At 47.9% G+C, this 13729-nt stretch overlaps 2 protein-coding genes and 1 non-coding gene across 3 annotated transcripts; all 3 read right to left on the reverse strand.

Annotated features, from left to right (window-relative positions):
- Positions 1 to 2797: 2797 nt before the first annotated feature.
- TRNAF-GAA (transfer RNA phenylalanine (anticodon GAA)) lies at positions 2798 to 2870 on the reverse strand. The gene has a single exon. It is a non-coding gene; the product is annotated as a tRNA-Phe (tRNA).
- Positions 2871 to 3459: 589 nt separating this feature from the next.
- LOC123063185 (probable glucuronosyltransferase Os01g0926600) lies at positions 3460 to 6320 on the reverse strand (the record flags this gene model as incomplete). The annotated part of the gene is given in 4 exon segments (XM_044486916.1): positions 3460 to 4319; positions 4427 to 4668; positions 4994 to 5382; positions 6022 to 6320. Coding segments are annotated over 4 exon segments (1248 nt in total). The 3' UTR covers positions 3460 to 3805.
- A 4383-nt stretch (positions 6321 to 10703) lies between these two features.
- Positions 10704 to 12790, reverse strand: LOC123063186 (microfibrillar-associated protein 1; the record flags this gene model as incomplete). The annotated part of the gene is given in 2 exon segments (XM_044486917.1): positions 10704 to 11057; positions 11405 to 12790. Coding segments are annotated over 2 exon segments (1326 nt in total). The 3' UTR covers positions 10704 to 10933.
- Positions 12791 to 13729: the final 939 nt, after the last annotated feature.

Raw genomic sequence — 13729 nt, forward strand, 5'->3', positions numbered from 1 at the left:
TATAGCCTAGACACGCTACCGCATTGTACCAATCAATGGAGAGCAGGCCAATCATGTTGATGCATATGGATGAAGCTCAAGGTGCACACCGTCTGGATGGCGAACATTTGCAGATACAGATGCATATGAACTCGATTAACATTGCATTTGGATCGATAAATTTGAAAAACTTGTTGAACATCCATTTTATTTTAGATGTAGTATTTATATTTGAGCTATTGTTGTATTAGGATAATTGCATATTATTGAAGGATGAATAGTGCTAGTGCTATTACTTATTTTCAATGCTCCGGGCATAGGGAAAAAATAGAGGTGGGCGTTTGATGGACATGGTTGGAAGACGGCTCTTGTATCCGTTGTGAACACGTTCAGACACATCGGAGACGAATAATGTCATCCAACTTATGGGACGCCGTTGAAGATGCCCTTAGTTATTATGATAAGACTTTTTTAGCGTTGTAAATGCTATGACCATGTTATTACCAGTTCGATGAAACTACGTGATCGGTTGGCATAGCTTCATCAATCAATTGGCTAGCGTTTATGCTCCTTGACCCTGATGTTTCTGTTGCAACCTTAGTTTGAAGCCGTCACAATCAAATTTCGGATTCTAGCATCGATTTTGACTGAGTTCTCATCCTGGTAGGTCCCTATACTATGATCAACGCATGGGATTTTTGAGACCTTTATGGATGTGTGTGTCGCCTTTGTGGAGTTGCTCGGCTGGGGAGAGGGTGGACGTTAGGCAGTCGGCGACAGGGGTAGGGTGTGTGATGCGCTTCCTTGTTGTTACTGGTGCGACTAGAGGTTGGTGCATCGGTGTGAGGGTTTTCTATATAGGCGGCACTTCACCGGTGGCTTGGTTTGTTTTTTCTTGTTTCCCATACAAGCTTGGTGATAGTGATGGGTAGGAGTTTTGTGGGATTCAACATCAGCATGGTTGGTCGAATAAATAGCAAAAAAACTACCACGGTCGGTATTAAGGTTTCAAAAAATTACAGTACCACTTAAAAAATTGCTGATACATACCAGTTTTTTCTTAAAAAAGTTTAAACACTGATGCCAGATTATACAAAAAAAATTGATATGCTACCTACTTAATAAATCACTGATACATATACTGTTTTTTCCCTTCTAACTTTGTCTTAGGGAAAACACTGTTGACCCATTATTTAGACGAAAAAAGGATGGATGTGCATGTCGCCTTTGCGGAGTTGCTCGGCTGGGGAGATGATGGACGTTAGGCAGTCGGCGACAGGGGTAGGATGTGTGATGCGCTTCCTTGTTGTTACTGGTGCGACTAGAGGTTGGTGCATCGGTGTGAGGGTTTTCTATATGGGCGGCACTTCACCTGTGGCTTGGTTTGTTTTTTCTTGTTTCCCATACAAGCTTGGCTATAGTGATGGGTAGGAGTTTTGTGGGATTCAACATCAGCATGGTGTTTGGTCGAATAAATAGCAAAAAAACTACCACGGTCAGTGTTAAGGTTTCAAAAAATTACAGTACCACTTAAAAAATTGCTGATACATACCAGTTTTTTCTTAAAAAAGTTTAAACACTGATGCCAGATTATACAATTTTTTTTTGATATGCTACCTACTTAAAAAATCACTGATACATATACCGTTTTTTCCCTTCTAACTTTGTCTTAGGGAAAACACTGTTGACCCATTATTTAGACGAAAAAAGGATGGATGTGCATGTCGCCTTTGCGGAGTTGCTCGGCTGGGGAGAGGGTGGACGTTAGGCAATCGGCGACAGGGGTAGGGTGTGTGATGCGCTTCCTTGTTGTTACTGGTGCGACTAGAGGTTAGTGCATCGGTGTGAGGGTTTTCTATATGGGCGGCACTTCACCGGTGGCTTGGTTTGTTTTTTCTTGTTTCCCATACAAGCTTGGGGATAGTGATGGGTAGGAGTTTTGTGGGATTCAACATCAGCATGGTGTTTGGTCGAATAAATAGCAAAAAAACTACCACGGTCAGTGTTAAGGTTTCAAAAAATTACAGTATCACTTAAAAAATTGCTGATACATACCAGTTTTTTCTTAAAAAAGTTTAAACACTGATGCCAGATTATACAAAAAAATTGATATGCTACCTACTTAAAAAATCACTGATACATACCGTTTTTCCCTTCTAACTTTGTCTTAGGGAAAACACTGTTGACCGATTATTTAGACGAAAAAAGGATGGATGCATGTCGCCTTTGCGGAGTTGCTCGGCTGGGGAGAGGGTGGACGTTAGGCAGTCGGCGACAGGGGTAGGGTGTGTGATGCGCTTCCTTGTTGTTACTGGTGCGATTAGAGGTTGGTGCATCGGTGTGAGGGTTTTCTATATGGGCGGCACTTCACCGGTGGCTTGGTTTGTTTTTTCTTGTTTCCCATACAAGCTTGGGGATAGTGATGGGTAGGAGTTTTGTGGGATTCAACATCAGCATGGTGTTTGGTCGAATAAATAGCAAAAAAACTACCACGGTCGGTGTTAAGGTTTCAAAAAATTACAGTACCACTTAAAAAATTGCTGATACATATCAGTTTTTTCTTAAAAAAGTTTAAACACTGATGCCAGATTATACAAAAAAATTGATATGCTACCTACTTAAAAAATCACTCATACATACCGTTTTTCCTTTCTAACTTTGTCTTAGGGAAAACACTGTTGATCCATTATTTAAACGAAAAAAAGGATACATACCGTTTTTTCCCTTCTAACTTTGTCTTAGGGAAAACACTGTTGGGTAACTTTGTCTTAGGGAAAACACTGTTGACACATTATTTAGACGAAAAAAAGGATGGATGTGCGGTGAGCGTGGATCGAACACGCGACCTTCAGATCTTCAGTCTGACGCTCTCCCAACTGAGCTATCCCCGCTTTGTATTTTAAAATCGATTGTTTCTCTAAAAACTTATAATCACCGATCAGCATGGGCGTTGTGTTGCTCGTAACTGAGGTTTGGGCTCAAATTCTGTTAACCGTCCTTTGTCTTGAATGGTTTGGGCTCACACGGACGCTTCTCGTTGTGGCCCAACCCGGCACTAGTGTACAGGAGCAAAGCGAAGGGCAGGCATATCCTCGACTCTGAAGCCGGATTGAACAAATCTGTAGGTGCTCCAGGCTTTTATACGCTTGCCCATGTTAACAGGGATGCAAACATTGCAGCTGATAATGCTTTACTGCTAAGCATGCATCGATGGAACGTCCAGCCTGCTGCAGCAGCTGGAGCCGTCAGGTACCTGCGTTCCTTGCAAGTTGCATTCAGCATCACTCTAATCTACCTTCATCATCAATGTAAGCCAAGCACATTGATGTTCTAAATAAAAGCCCTGTGGTGTCACATAAAAGATCAAGGTATCAACCAAAGACCAGACAGATACTGTGCTGCCTTCAGACAATACAAACGGCAGGCATGCTCAGCGACAAGCATATCTCTCTGCCTCTGTACACTGGATACAGACTGGTCTGTTGTTAACCTTACTTAATTATTCCCGCCATTACAGATCGGCGTCTATGTAGCAGTATAATACAAAGGTCATGCAATATATATAACACTATGATCCATGATCACCTACAACAGCAGCAGTTCTAAGCACTAGGGCAACAAAAAACAAGGGAACCATGCCATGCCACAACATGGAAGGTAGGCAGGCACATCATCACAACAAAAAGAAGCAAGGTGGTATTAGACAGGAAGGAGCTTTACATTTGATGACAGTAATGGCTTGGCTTGGCTTGGCTTACTCATCAGTCCTCTCATTTCATTCTGACTGAACATCGTCAGCTCATGGTGCCAATGCCGCCGCCGCTACCTACCATGGCTTCAGGTCGCCCTTGGGGCCCTGGGTCCAGTTCAGCGCCTTCTGCCCCGGGGTCAGGTACACGCTCTTGCTGTGCGGGAGCTTCCGCGCCAGGCCGTTCAGGATCTGGTGGAAGGCGTCCCCGGGCTGGGCCGGCTGCGGGAAAAGCATGGCCTGCTTCATCGACGGGTTCGCCAGCAGCCTCTGCTTCCGTAGGATCACCTCCATCGGGATGGAGGTCAGGATGGTGTCAAGCTTGGGGACATCGTCCTCCGCCACGAACACGCCGATCTCGTCCCACGGGATGGCGTCCGCGAAGGGCAGGACAATGTCGTCCGCGATGATCACCGGGATGCACCCGAACACCACGGCCTCAACGAGACGGGGGCTCCACGGGGCCCAGCCCAGCGGGCACAGGCAGAAGATGGCACGCTGCATGTCCTCATAGTAGGTGGGTGGGTGGTCCGTCGAGATGTCGAACAGAGGGTTGTTCTTGAAGTTCTCCCACACCGACGCACGGGCGCCTCTGCATTGCATACATAGAAGGTACGTCAAGACTTTTGTGCCCCAATAATTCATTAAGAATGATGATTATGACTTATGAGGAGTACCACATGTTTCAGATGTGCATACCTTGCATAGTAACCACCCTCGGGATCATTTGCCGTATCGTAGAACAAACCACGGAAATAGACAAAGATGGAGCGCGGGGTCTCTGGGGGTACAAGGTGAGTTTTCATTTTCTGGGGAGGAGCATATGGTGGGATGTTGATTGAGCCCTCCTTTAGGCAGACATGATCCTTCTGCCCAAATGTCTGGACAAGTGTAGCGCGGCGAAGCAATGGAAGGATCCCCCTTTCGATCGCCTTCTCTTCCTGAACCATGGCAATGCAAAATGCATGTCAGAGAAAGATTCTACTAGAACAGAGCATGCAGTTTGTTTCCAAATATCTAAGATAAATAGGTTACATAAGTGAATGAACAGTCATCAAAGTCCGTGGTAGTACAAGTGTGCAAAGCGTGTGTATAAGTGTGCAAAGTACATCCATTCCATGTTTCAGTGGTACTCCCTCCGTAAACTAATATAAGAGCGTTTAGATCACTATTTTAGTTATCTATAAACACTCTTATATTAGTTTACACAGGGAGTAATATGTAAGTTGGAAGATTCAGGTTTCCCATCTGTGCTCTATGACTCACCTGATAATGGAAGCATGCCCCAAAGTCATGTGGCACGACGAAGAAATGATCAGCACCGGCCGTCCGGTTCCAATAGGGCCAGTGCGAGGAGATGAACTGAACCGCACTCCTCATGATCCGCGGGGATTTGAAGGGCAACGGATGACCCCATGGAGTAAGGTCACAGGTCGTGTACACCGGGGTGTAGAACCAGTCGGCCTCCTCCGGGTTCATCGTCCGGATCGCGCTCGACAGCAGGAACCGGTGCATGAATATCTCGGCGGCAAACATGTGGCTGAGGCACCTGGAGTCCTTGGCCACCATCTTCTTGTTGTACTTGGTGGGCAGCTCGTAGACGTACACCTTCAGCCTCCCGACGGGATCATCCTCCAGAACATCACCAGCACTCCCTGAATTTCCATGATAAACATGATGAGAATCAAGTAGTGCCGCAGCACAATCATCATAGCTAAAATTACAGAGCTATGGAACAGCTTGAGTGGGCTGTTGGTAGAGTACATGGCAACGCAACAGACAATTTAGACTCCCAGTCCAGAATCACAGGGAGGTTTAATAATACAGTAATGTCTAAAGTTCGGTGATTGAGGTAGGCGCCCATGCTTATCTACAAAGTCAGACATGCTCTCCCTGGCCTGTCGGTGACCAAAAGTCGGAACATGCCGCGCGGAATAAAATCCTATCGCGGCGAGATCTCGGGACGAACAGCTGATGTGCTGGCCATCACGTCCCGAATTGGTCCAGCGGCCGCAGATCTCATGCCGCCGGCCTTCTTCCCCGGCCTCAACCGGCAGGATTCGGTCCAAAAGCAGCGCCCCCCAAATCAGATCCCAGGCACCGCGGGAACGCACACGGGACCGCGGATTTCTGGGGATCAATCGAGCTCGGTGGCACAAGCATTGCGGCACGGCAGCAGGAAGAAGAACAGTAATAAAGACTAACTACCAGAGCATCAAAGGCTGGAAAGGAAAAGGGAGCATTTTTATGCTCTCTCCAGCTGAATCGCGCATAGGAGAAAGAAAGGCACACACCTTCGATCCTCTCGGTGTCCTGGCCCCTGACGACGACGCCGGAGCAGGAGAGGAGCAGCGCGAGCGCGGCCGCGAGGGCCACCATCGCCCGCGGCTTCCCCATCGCCGCCGCCCGCCCACAGCTCCCCGTGCGCTCCCCTACTCAGCAGCAAAAATACACAGGCAGAGGGTGGGGAGGAGGAGGGAGGCGGGCGAATCTGCTGCCGCGCGTTGGCGAGCAGGGGAGGGAGGGGGCCGGGGGGGAGTCGGAGAGGAGAGGGGAGGGGCGTCGGGTGATAATAATGCGGAGGAGCGAGCGGGGCGGAGGGTGGTGGTGGTGGGAGCCGGCTCGGCCCTCGGTGTCAATGATGAGCTAGCTGTCGGCGGAGCAGGTTGGTGGGACGCTCACCTCAAGTCCTCTCAGGACACACGCGCGCGCGCGCAGTAAATCCAGCGCCACCGTATCTGTAAATGCTACGCGTACCACGGCCCACGTATTTAGGGATGATGAGGATTTATTAGCCAAGCCCAGCACGTTACTAGTGGCGTGCACGTAGTGATTCGACAGGTAAAATGGTACTACTACTATTTTCATTTTAGAAAACGCCCGACTCTAATGATCAAACCAACAGTACACATATATATATACTCTTATAACAAAACTAGCAGTACATGTAGATATATAGACCTAAAAAGGAGAGGTCGATAATGATCAAGGCCACGTTTATGCCGGACCAACGCCCTGAAGAATAATTTGTTGAAGTTGTGGCCGCCGAAAGTTTTTTGTTTTTGGCGAAAACGCCGAAAGATTCATACATCCAATATCCCAATAACCTCTAAAAGAAGCTCCGCTGAAGGTGACACCAATGTAACGAAGTGGGATACTGCAAAGGAAAGTCGCCACTATCACCATACTAACAAAACCCTAACTGTATCGTCAAGAGGTCAGCGTGAATCTACACCAACGAGTCATCGATGCCGCCGCGGCTGACATCATCATAAGTCATATTTTGTTCTCAAACCAGTGCTTCCTGAGATCTCGCCGACCCATCTCTCTCGGCACACGCCGAGGATAGGAGAAGCAATATCTCCGCTCATTCGCCGTTGCGCCGGAGCGATGATAAGGATTCCGAGGAGTGTAACTGCGGCGGTGCCCCTTTGACAAGCAAACGCCATCGAGACTACAACGAGCCAAACACTGCAACCACCGTTCACCTACATCAATCGATCAATGTAAACGAGGGAATTTACGCGATTCGAACGTGGTGTTTTTGCTTGCTGCAAAATTAGTTTCGCATCACTGGTTCACTACAAACTGTGGCGCTTATTTAAATCTCAAGAGTAACATATCTCCTTTCTTTTTATATTCCTACAGTAGGCAATGCGAGAGTCGTGTGAACGGCCGCTCAGTTAGTTGATTAAGCGCGCAGAGGAGGCGAAAGTTAGGCTTTTGCTGGCAGACGGAGACGATGGATGAATCAATCATGCCCGGGAGACGCGGCCGGACGGAGGGAGTACTATTTAAGAGAGAAGAAGCCTGTCCACCTTTCCATCCGTCGGTGGCCATGCATACTTGCCGCACAATCAATCCAACGCCGTGCCGCCTGTCCTCCTCCTTTGACTTCACCTGTCGTCTCCTTCCCGAGCCTGCTGCTCGCTCGTCGCCGTCGTCGGCTGGTGTTGCTCGTGTTCGGCAGGGGTACCTGGTTAGGTAGCAGTACATATACGTAGTAGACTACACGCAGGGGAGTAGGTCGTCGTCGGTGGTAAGAAGACACGTCTTCTTCCCTCTGCGTGTGTTCACAGACTGACAGTTGACGATTTAAACTGGACATGTTTGGTCCCTGGCCTGATAGATACTCTTAAACAGAGGTAGGTTGGGTCGCCCGCCGTCGGTCAAGATTTCAAACAAATTTACACAACACACAAAATCTTCAAAAAATCGGCAAGGAATTCATATTAAGAAATAGGAAACCACGGAAACATGATCCGAATTACGGAAATACGTTTAAAATCCAAAAACACTGAACATTCATTTAGACAAAAAAGAGACATGTTACAAACACTTGTCCTGGTTGCGTTATTGTTATTTTTTCAATTCTCTGACATCCCCATACTCTTGTCTCTTGTCAAGAGTAACTATCATGATTAAACACCATTCTTATTCGTTCCCATCTAGAATGCTTATCATGATTTAACAAGCATTCTTATTCCTCTTCCCTCTCCTATTATCTGCTTCTTCCACAAATATCCTGGTTGGTGACACTACGTGTGCAAAACCACTGCCACATCATGTCATCATCCACCAAACATTTCCAAGCCAGCAAAGAGACCAAAGCTGTGTGGTTTATCAAGTTGACAAGTCATGTCCTATAGGAAGTATAGTATTAAAGTTGGGTCATCAAAAGTATCGTTGGACAAAAAAGGCCTAAGAGAAGAAATACACGAGAATACAATATATACACACACAACAGAGCAATTTTTACAAAACTAGTTTCGCTAGAAAAATATATATATATGGGAGAACCTCTTTTTCCCTTTATAAAGGAAGGCCTAAGGCTGGTCATAGTGGGAGTAACATAGGTAGTAATATAGATGCCACATAAGCAAAATTGGTGATGTGGCAAGTAGTTAATGAGGAGAGACGCAAATAGAGTAACATAATATGTAACCATCACATAGCGGTTTCCAATGCATAATGAGTCTACAAAGTAATAAATGAAGGCAACTATGTTACCACACATATGACACTACCCACTATGAAGGTAGTAACATAGACTAGTAACATATGTATGTTACTAGTCTAAGTTACTCTCCACTATGACCAGCCTAACAAAAGTGAGCCATGGCACAAAAGTCATGACATCGACTCTCATTTTTCATAGGAGCCAACAAACATCTGTTGGCCAATTCGGTCACATGTCCGAGCTATTCTTTTTTGCTTGATGGATCAGCAACACTTGGACAGAGACTGCAACTAGCTAGATGCCTAATTATACATTACTCCAAGTGTCAAATCACTTTTCCTAAGACAGGCTACCAGATGAAATCACCTTTAATAAGCAGGGCTGCAGGTGGAGGGAGCTCTTTTACGGTACAGTACCCAGCACCTGTGTTAGTTGGCATCTACTGCTCCCAATTGCGATTATATGTCAGGATCAGGCCTAAGATTTTTTTTCTTCTTCAAAAAGATGTAATCTATTCCCCTCTGTTCTGGTCTCGGGAAGTGACAAAATTAAGCTAATGGGAGGCCCAGTCGCCACTCTATCAGGGTGATATTTGCACCGGCTGTCAAAGTTGGTGGACTAAAGTGACCGGCTATCTCGAAAAGCGACCAGTTTATAGCAAGGCTCAGAGTAATCAGGATTTTCATACAAGTAGAGGTGTAACTTGAACATTTCCCCTTTTTATAAGGAGGAAGGTCCAACACAAAGGCCTGACGTGGAATCCAATTCTCAGAAGAGCCAACAAACATCGGTTGGCTAATCCAGTAACATGTCTGAACATTATTCCTTGAGAAATCAGCAACAGTATTTATACAAAGACTGCAGCTACATGCCTGGATTGTTACTTCAAATCTCCAATCAAATTACCAGACAGGCTCCCAGATGAGATGGGCGATGGCGTTACTTATAACAGCAGTTCACCTCTTCTCTACTGTTTCTGGGGAACACAAAAGGGGGCAATAGAAACATCAGTCAGGTCATGCACCACAGGCCCAGAACATAACTGACAGGGTATAAGCAGGTTTGACAATCAGGAAACGCGAGCCTGTCTAGAGACAACAATGGACAAACAATCCACAGGATTAAAATCTTGTAATTTCCATTATGACATCCACATACAACGGACAAAGCGCACAATGGCTGTCATTTCATCCTCTAATGAAGAACAAGAAAAGAGATTGAGTTATGAGGTATAATAAGCGCACAAAGTACACTAAGTTGTATTATTATTTTTAAAAGGACAGCTCTAAGGTTCGAGAGAAGCTACCAAGGCTTTAGTTCACCCACCGGGCCAGCAGTCCAGTTCAGGAGGGTCTGCCCGGGCTTCGGGGTAGTCGGGGAGGATTTGGGCAGCCTACATGGCGATTTGAATTTTGAACTGAGATTGGTAGGATAGTTTATTTCATTCCAACCTTAACAATGAAGGTAATGGAAAAGAACACAACAACCAAATGGACAGACAATTAAATGAAATGAGGCAGCAAATTCTGGAGAAATAGACTAAATTTGATCTGTTAGTCTGTAACACAAATTCCGAGTATCTCATGGTCCAACAGCTATGAATAGAGCCACCACCCATGAGACCTTTTTGGCCTATGTTTTCTTCCATTTAAACATCCCTCCGGTCCCTTTAACTCCGCGTATAAGATTTGTGTCAAGTCAAACTTTGTAAAGTTTGACCAAATTTATATTAGAAAATATCAACATCTACAATATCAAATACATATAATATGAAACTACATTCCATAATGAATCTAATGATATTGATTTCGTATTATGAATTGTTGATATTTATCTCTATATAAGTTTGGTCAAATTAGAGATACTGTGACTTCAGGCAAACTTATATGCAGACTAAAAAGGACCGGAGGGACAAATTAAGGCTTCCTTGGAATTCTATTACTATACGATTCTCAAGAGCACGTAAATATAGCATGCCTAGGGGACGACAGCATTTTCCAACAAATAGCATAGAAGTATAGAACATGCTCCTGTCACGAGAAGCACAGAAACATATATGTATGAAATATTTCTCTGACAAAGCATTTTGCAAGACAGTAAAAGACTGAAGACGAAGAATTTTCACAGCATAGGTACATTACCAAATGATGGCACATGTGTCATATGCGACCGACATAAAGAAGAAAAACATCTGCATAATCACCATGTTCAGCAGTGTACCAGGTCACACAGCCAGCAACAAACATTTAATCATCTCGTTTCGTATCCCAATCCTTCATCTTCTTACTTCCCTTTGGTTTAGCAATAGGTGCATTCATGCCCGCCATTTTTGCATTATATTTTGTTCGCAGCGGCCCGTTTGTAGCCCATCTGCAATTCAACAAGAAATAAGTAAGGGCCAGACTTCCTTGTTATAAGATTGGAATGACTGCCCTTTACCAAAAACAAACTAATTGATAAATATCATCCACAAGGCTAGAATAACAAAGAGGGGGACAAATCAGGCATGCCAATAGAAGAACTAGAGAGAGGGGCTATTAGTATTCTGCTGAAAAGCATACACAGAGTGCCTTCTATGTAGGCTAGTATATTGTCTGGACCAAGTAGTGGATAGATGGCACATGTTCTACTAATAATAAGCAATAGGACGATAACTAAAAAACCACCTGAACATTTTTCAGGTATAAAGCAGTAATGCCATAAGAATGAGTACATACGGTGCATCCCAGTCGGTAGTGTCCTCATTAACAAGATGTGTCCACTTTGTTCTGCCACTCCGCCCGAAATGCTTGACTTGCATGACCTTAGGCAAGATGCTCTTGTCCATCTTATCTTCACCGGTGGGCGCAGAGAAATCACGGGTGTATATAGCATCTCTACCAGCTGACTGGCTCACGTCATCACCGCCTTCCTGGAAGAAGGCACCCTTGTGGTAGTACTTCTGCATAAAGTTCCACTTCTGTTTGGACTTCTGGAGAGAAGGTTTGGGGTTCTTCTTCTCCCATTCCCGGCGCTCCTCCTCAGTCATATTCCTCACCTTGTCAATCTCTTCCTTCTCCTTCAACCGTGCATACCTTTCCTCCCTGTCCCTCTTAATCCGCGCCATCTCACGATTCTTCCATGACTCGTACTCCTCAGCTTCGTTCTGCTCATCATCCGTGTCGACATCCTCGACGCTAGCATCCTCGTTGAGCGCCTTCTGAATGTGCTCATCCTTCCTAATCTCCTCCACCACAATCTGCCTGGTCTCGATCTTCCTAGCCTCGAGCCTCTTCCTGATGGTCTCCTCCACCTGCCGCTCCTCCTCCTCCAGCCGCTCGCGCTCGGCGATGGTGTCCCGCTGCGCCTTGGGGATGAAGACGGGCTTCACCATGGCCATGCCCATCTGCTCATCCTCCGAGTCGGTCTCGTACTCGGACTCCTCCGACTCCTGCACGTCATCCTCGAGCGGCTCCTCCTCCTGCGGGAGCAGCTCCTCCTCCTCCTGCGCCCTGAGGCGCTGCCGCTCCTTGATCCTCCGCCGCCGCTCCTCCTGCGCGTCCTCGTCGTCCTCCTCCTCCACCTGGGCCTCTTGCCTGTCCCGCTCCTCCTCAGCGGTGGACACGATCTCAGCCTGCCGGATGCGGCGGTGGTCGGCCCGGAGCTCCTCCTTGTTCTCCGCGCGCGTCTCCGCGAGCCGCCGGAGCCGCCGGTCGTCCTTGGGGGGCCGGTCCCGGTCCCGGTCCCCTTCCTCGGCCTTGGGGAAGGCCTCGTCGAGGGAGACCCTGGCCGCCCGGAGGTCGATGTCGTCCTCGGCCTCATCGGCCCACTCGGGCTTCTTCCCGGGCCAGTAGCGCTTCACCTTGGTCTGGCCGATCTTGCCCCGGAGCTTGTCGCGCACCGCGATGGCCGCATCGCTGACCCCCGCCGCCACGGACATGGCGCTCGCGCTCCGCCGCTGGACGTGGACGGGCGACGGACGGCTTGTGGCGGTGATGGGGAGGGGGGAGCACCGGAGCAGGAGGTGCCTAACCCTAATAAAGCGAAGACAAATCCGAGTAGGCTAGGGTTTGATTGCCCATGAAAGGAAAGAAGCGCGTCTGATATGGATCCGGTGGAGGGGAGGGGAGGGGAAGGAAGGGCGGTGCTTTGGTGGGGGGTGGGAGGGGGCAGAGGCGGTGGAGGTTCCGGCGGCGCCGCCAGAGGAGGTCGAGCCTTCCGGAACGGGGATGAGATCAGGGAAGCCGGGGGCGCCTGCGCCTGAGGCCTGAGGTGAGGAGCTTGGAGGGCCGCCTGAGGATAGAAAAGGGCCCTGAGCCCGGGTACACCGCCTACAGCCAGACGAAGCGGGCCACCTTCCCGTGGCCCACCGCTGGGCCTTCTCTCGGCCCAGCTACTTTACAATCGAAAATCAAACACTTTTGAATTCCCTACAAAAACCAAGCAGCTTTAAAACGCCATCCAAACTACAAACGGAGAAAACCTATCTGACTGATGTTCACTGCATCAAGTTGCTGGAAAAAACGCCATCCACAAAGTATACCTAGTTTGAAATGTTTATTAAAAAAAATGACCCTAGCATTTCTTAAGGCCCAAGAGATGCTAGGTCACCCACCAGGCCAGTAGTCCAGCTCAGGAGGGTCTGCCCGGGCGTCAAAAGACAGTTTTGCGTCCAGAAAAAAAAACACATTTTTGCCATATGCGCGTCAAAAGATAGTTTTGCATCTCCAGCTTGAGCACAAAAGAGGAACAGATCTTGGGAGAAAAACTAGCGCATCCCGGCCCCCGCGCCGCTCCTTCCCCGGGGCGACACGGGCGGCGCCCCCCTGTCCCCCGCAGCCTCCCCCTCTCCCTGACTCTCTCTTCCTCGCGCGTCGCCGGTGGCCTCCGGCAGGCAAAGCCTGTGCGGAGCCGGCGGCGGCGGGGCGCGCTCTCTGGCTGCTGTCGCTCGGGAGAAGGGGATCTCGCGGGCGATAGGCAGCTGTCCGGCGCTCGGCCTCGGGGCGGCGTCCTGGCGCGCGGCGGAGGTGGTCTTCGGCGCACGGCGAGGCGTTTGGTCGTGG

Source organism: Triticum aestivum, chromosome 3A, assembly GCF_018294505.1.
Source record: "Triticum aestivum cultivar Chinese Spring chromosome 3A, IWGSC CS RefSeq v2.1, whole genome shotgun sequence".
Taxonomy (NCBI): domain Eukaryota; kingdom Viridiplantae; phylum Streptophyta; class Magnoliopsida; order Poales; family Poaceae; genus Triticum; species Triticum aestivum.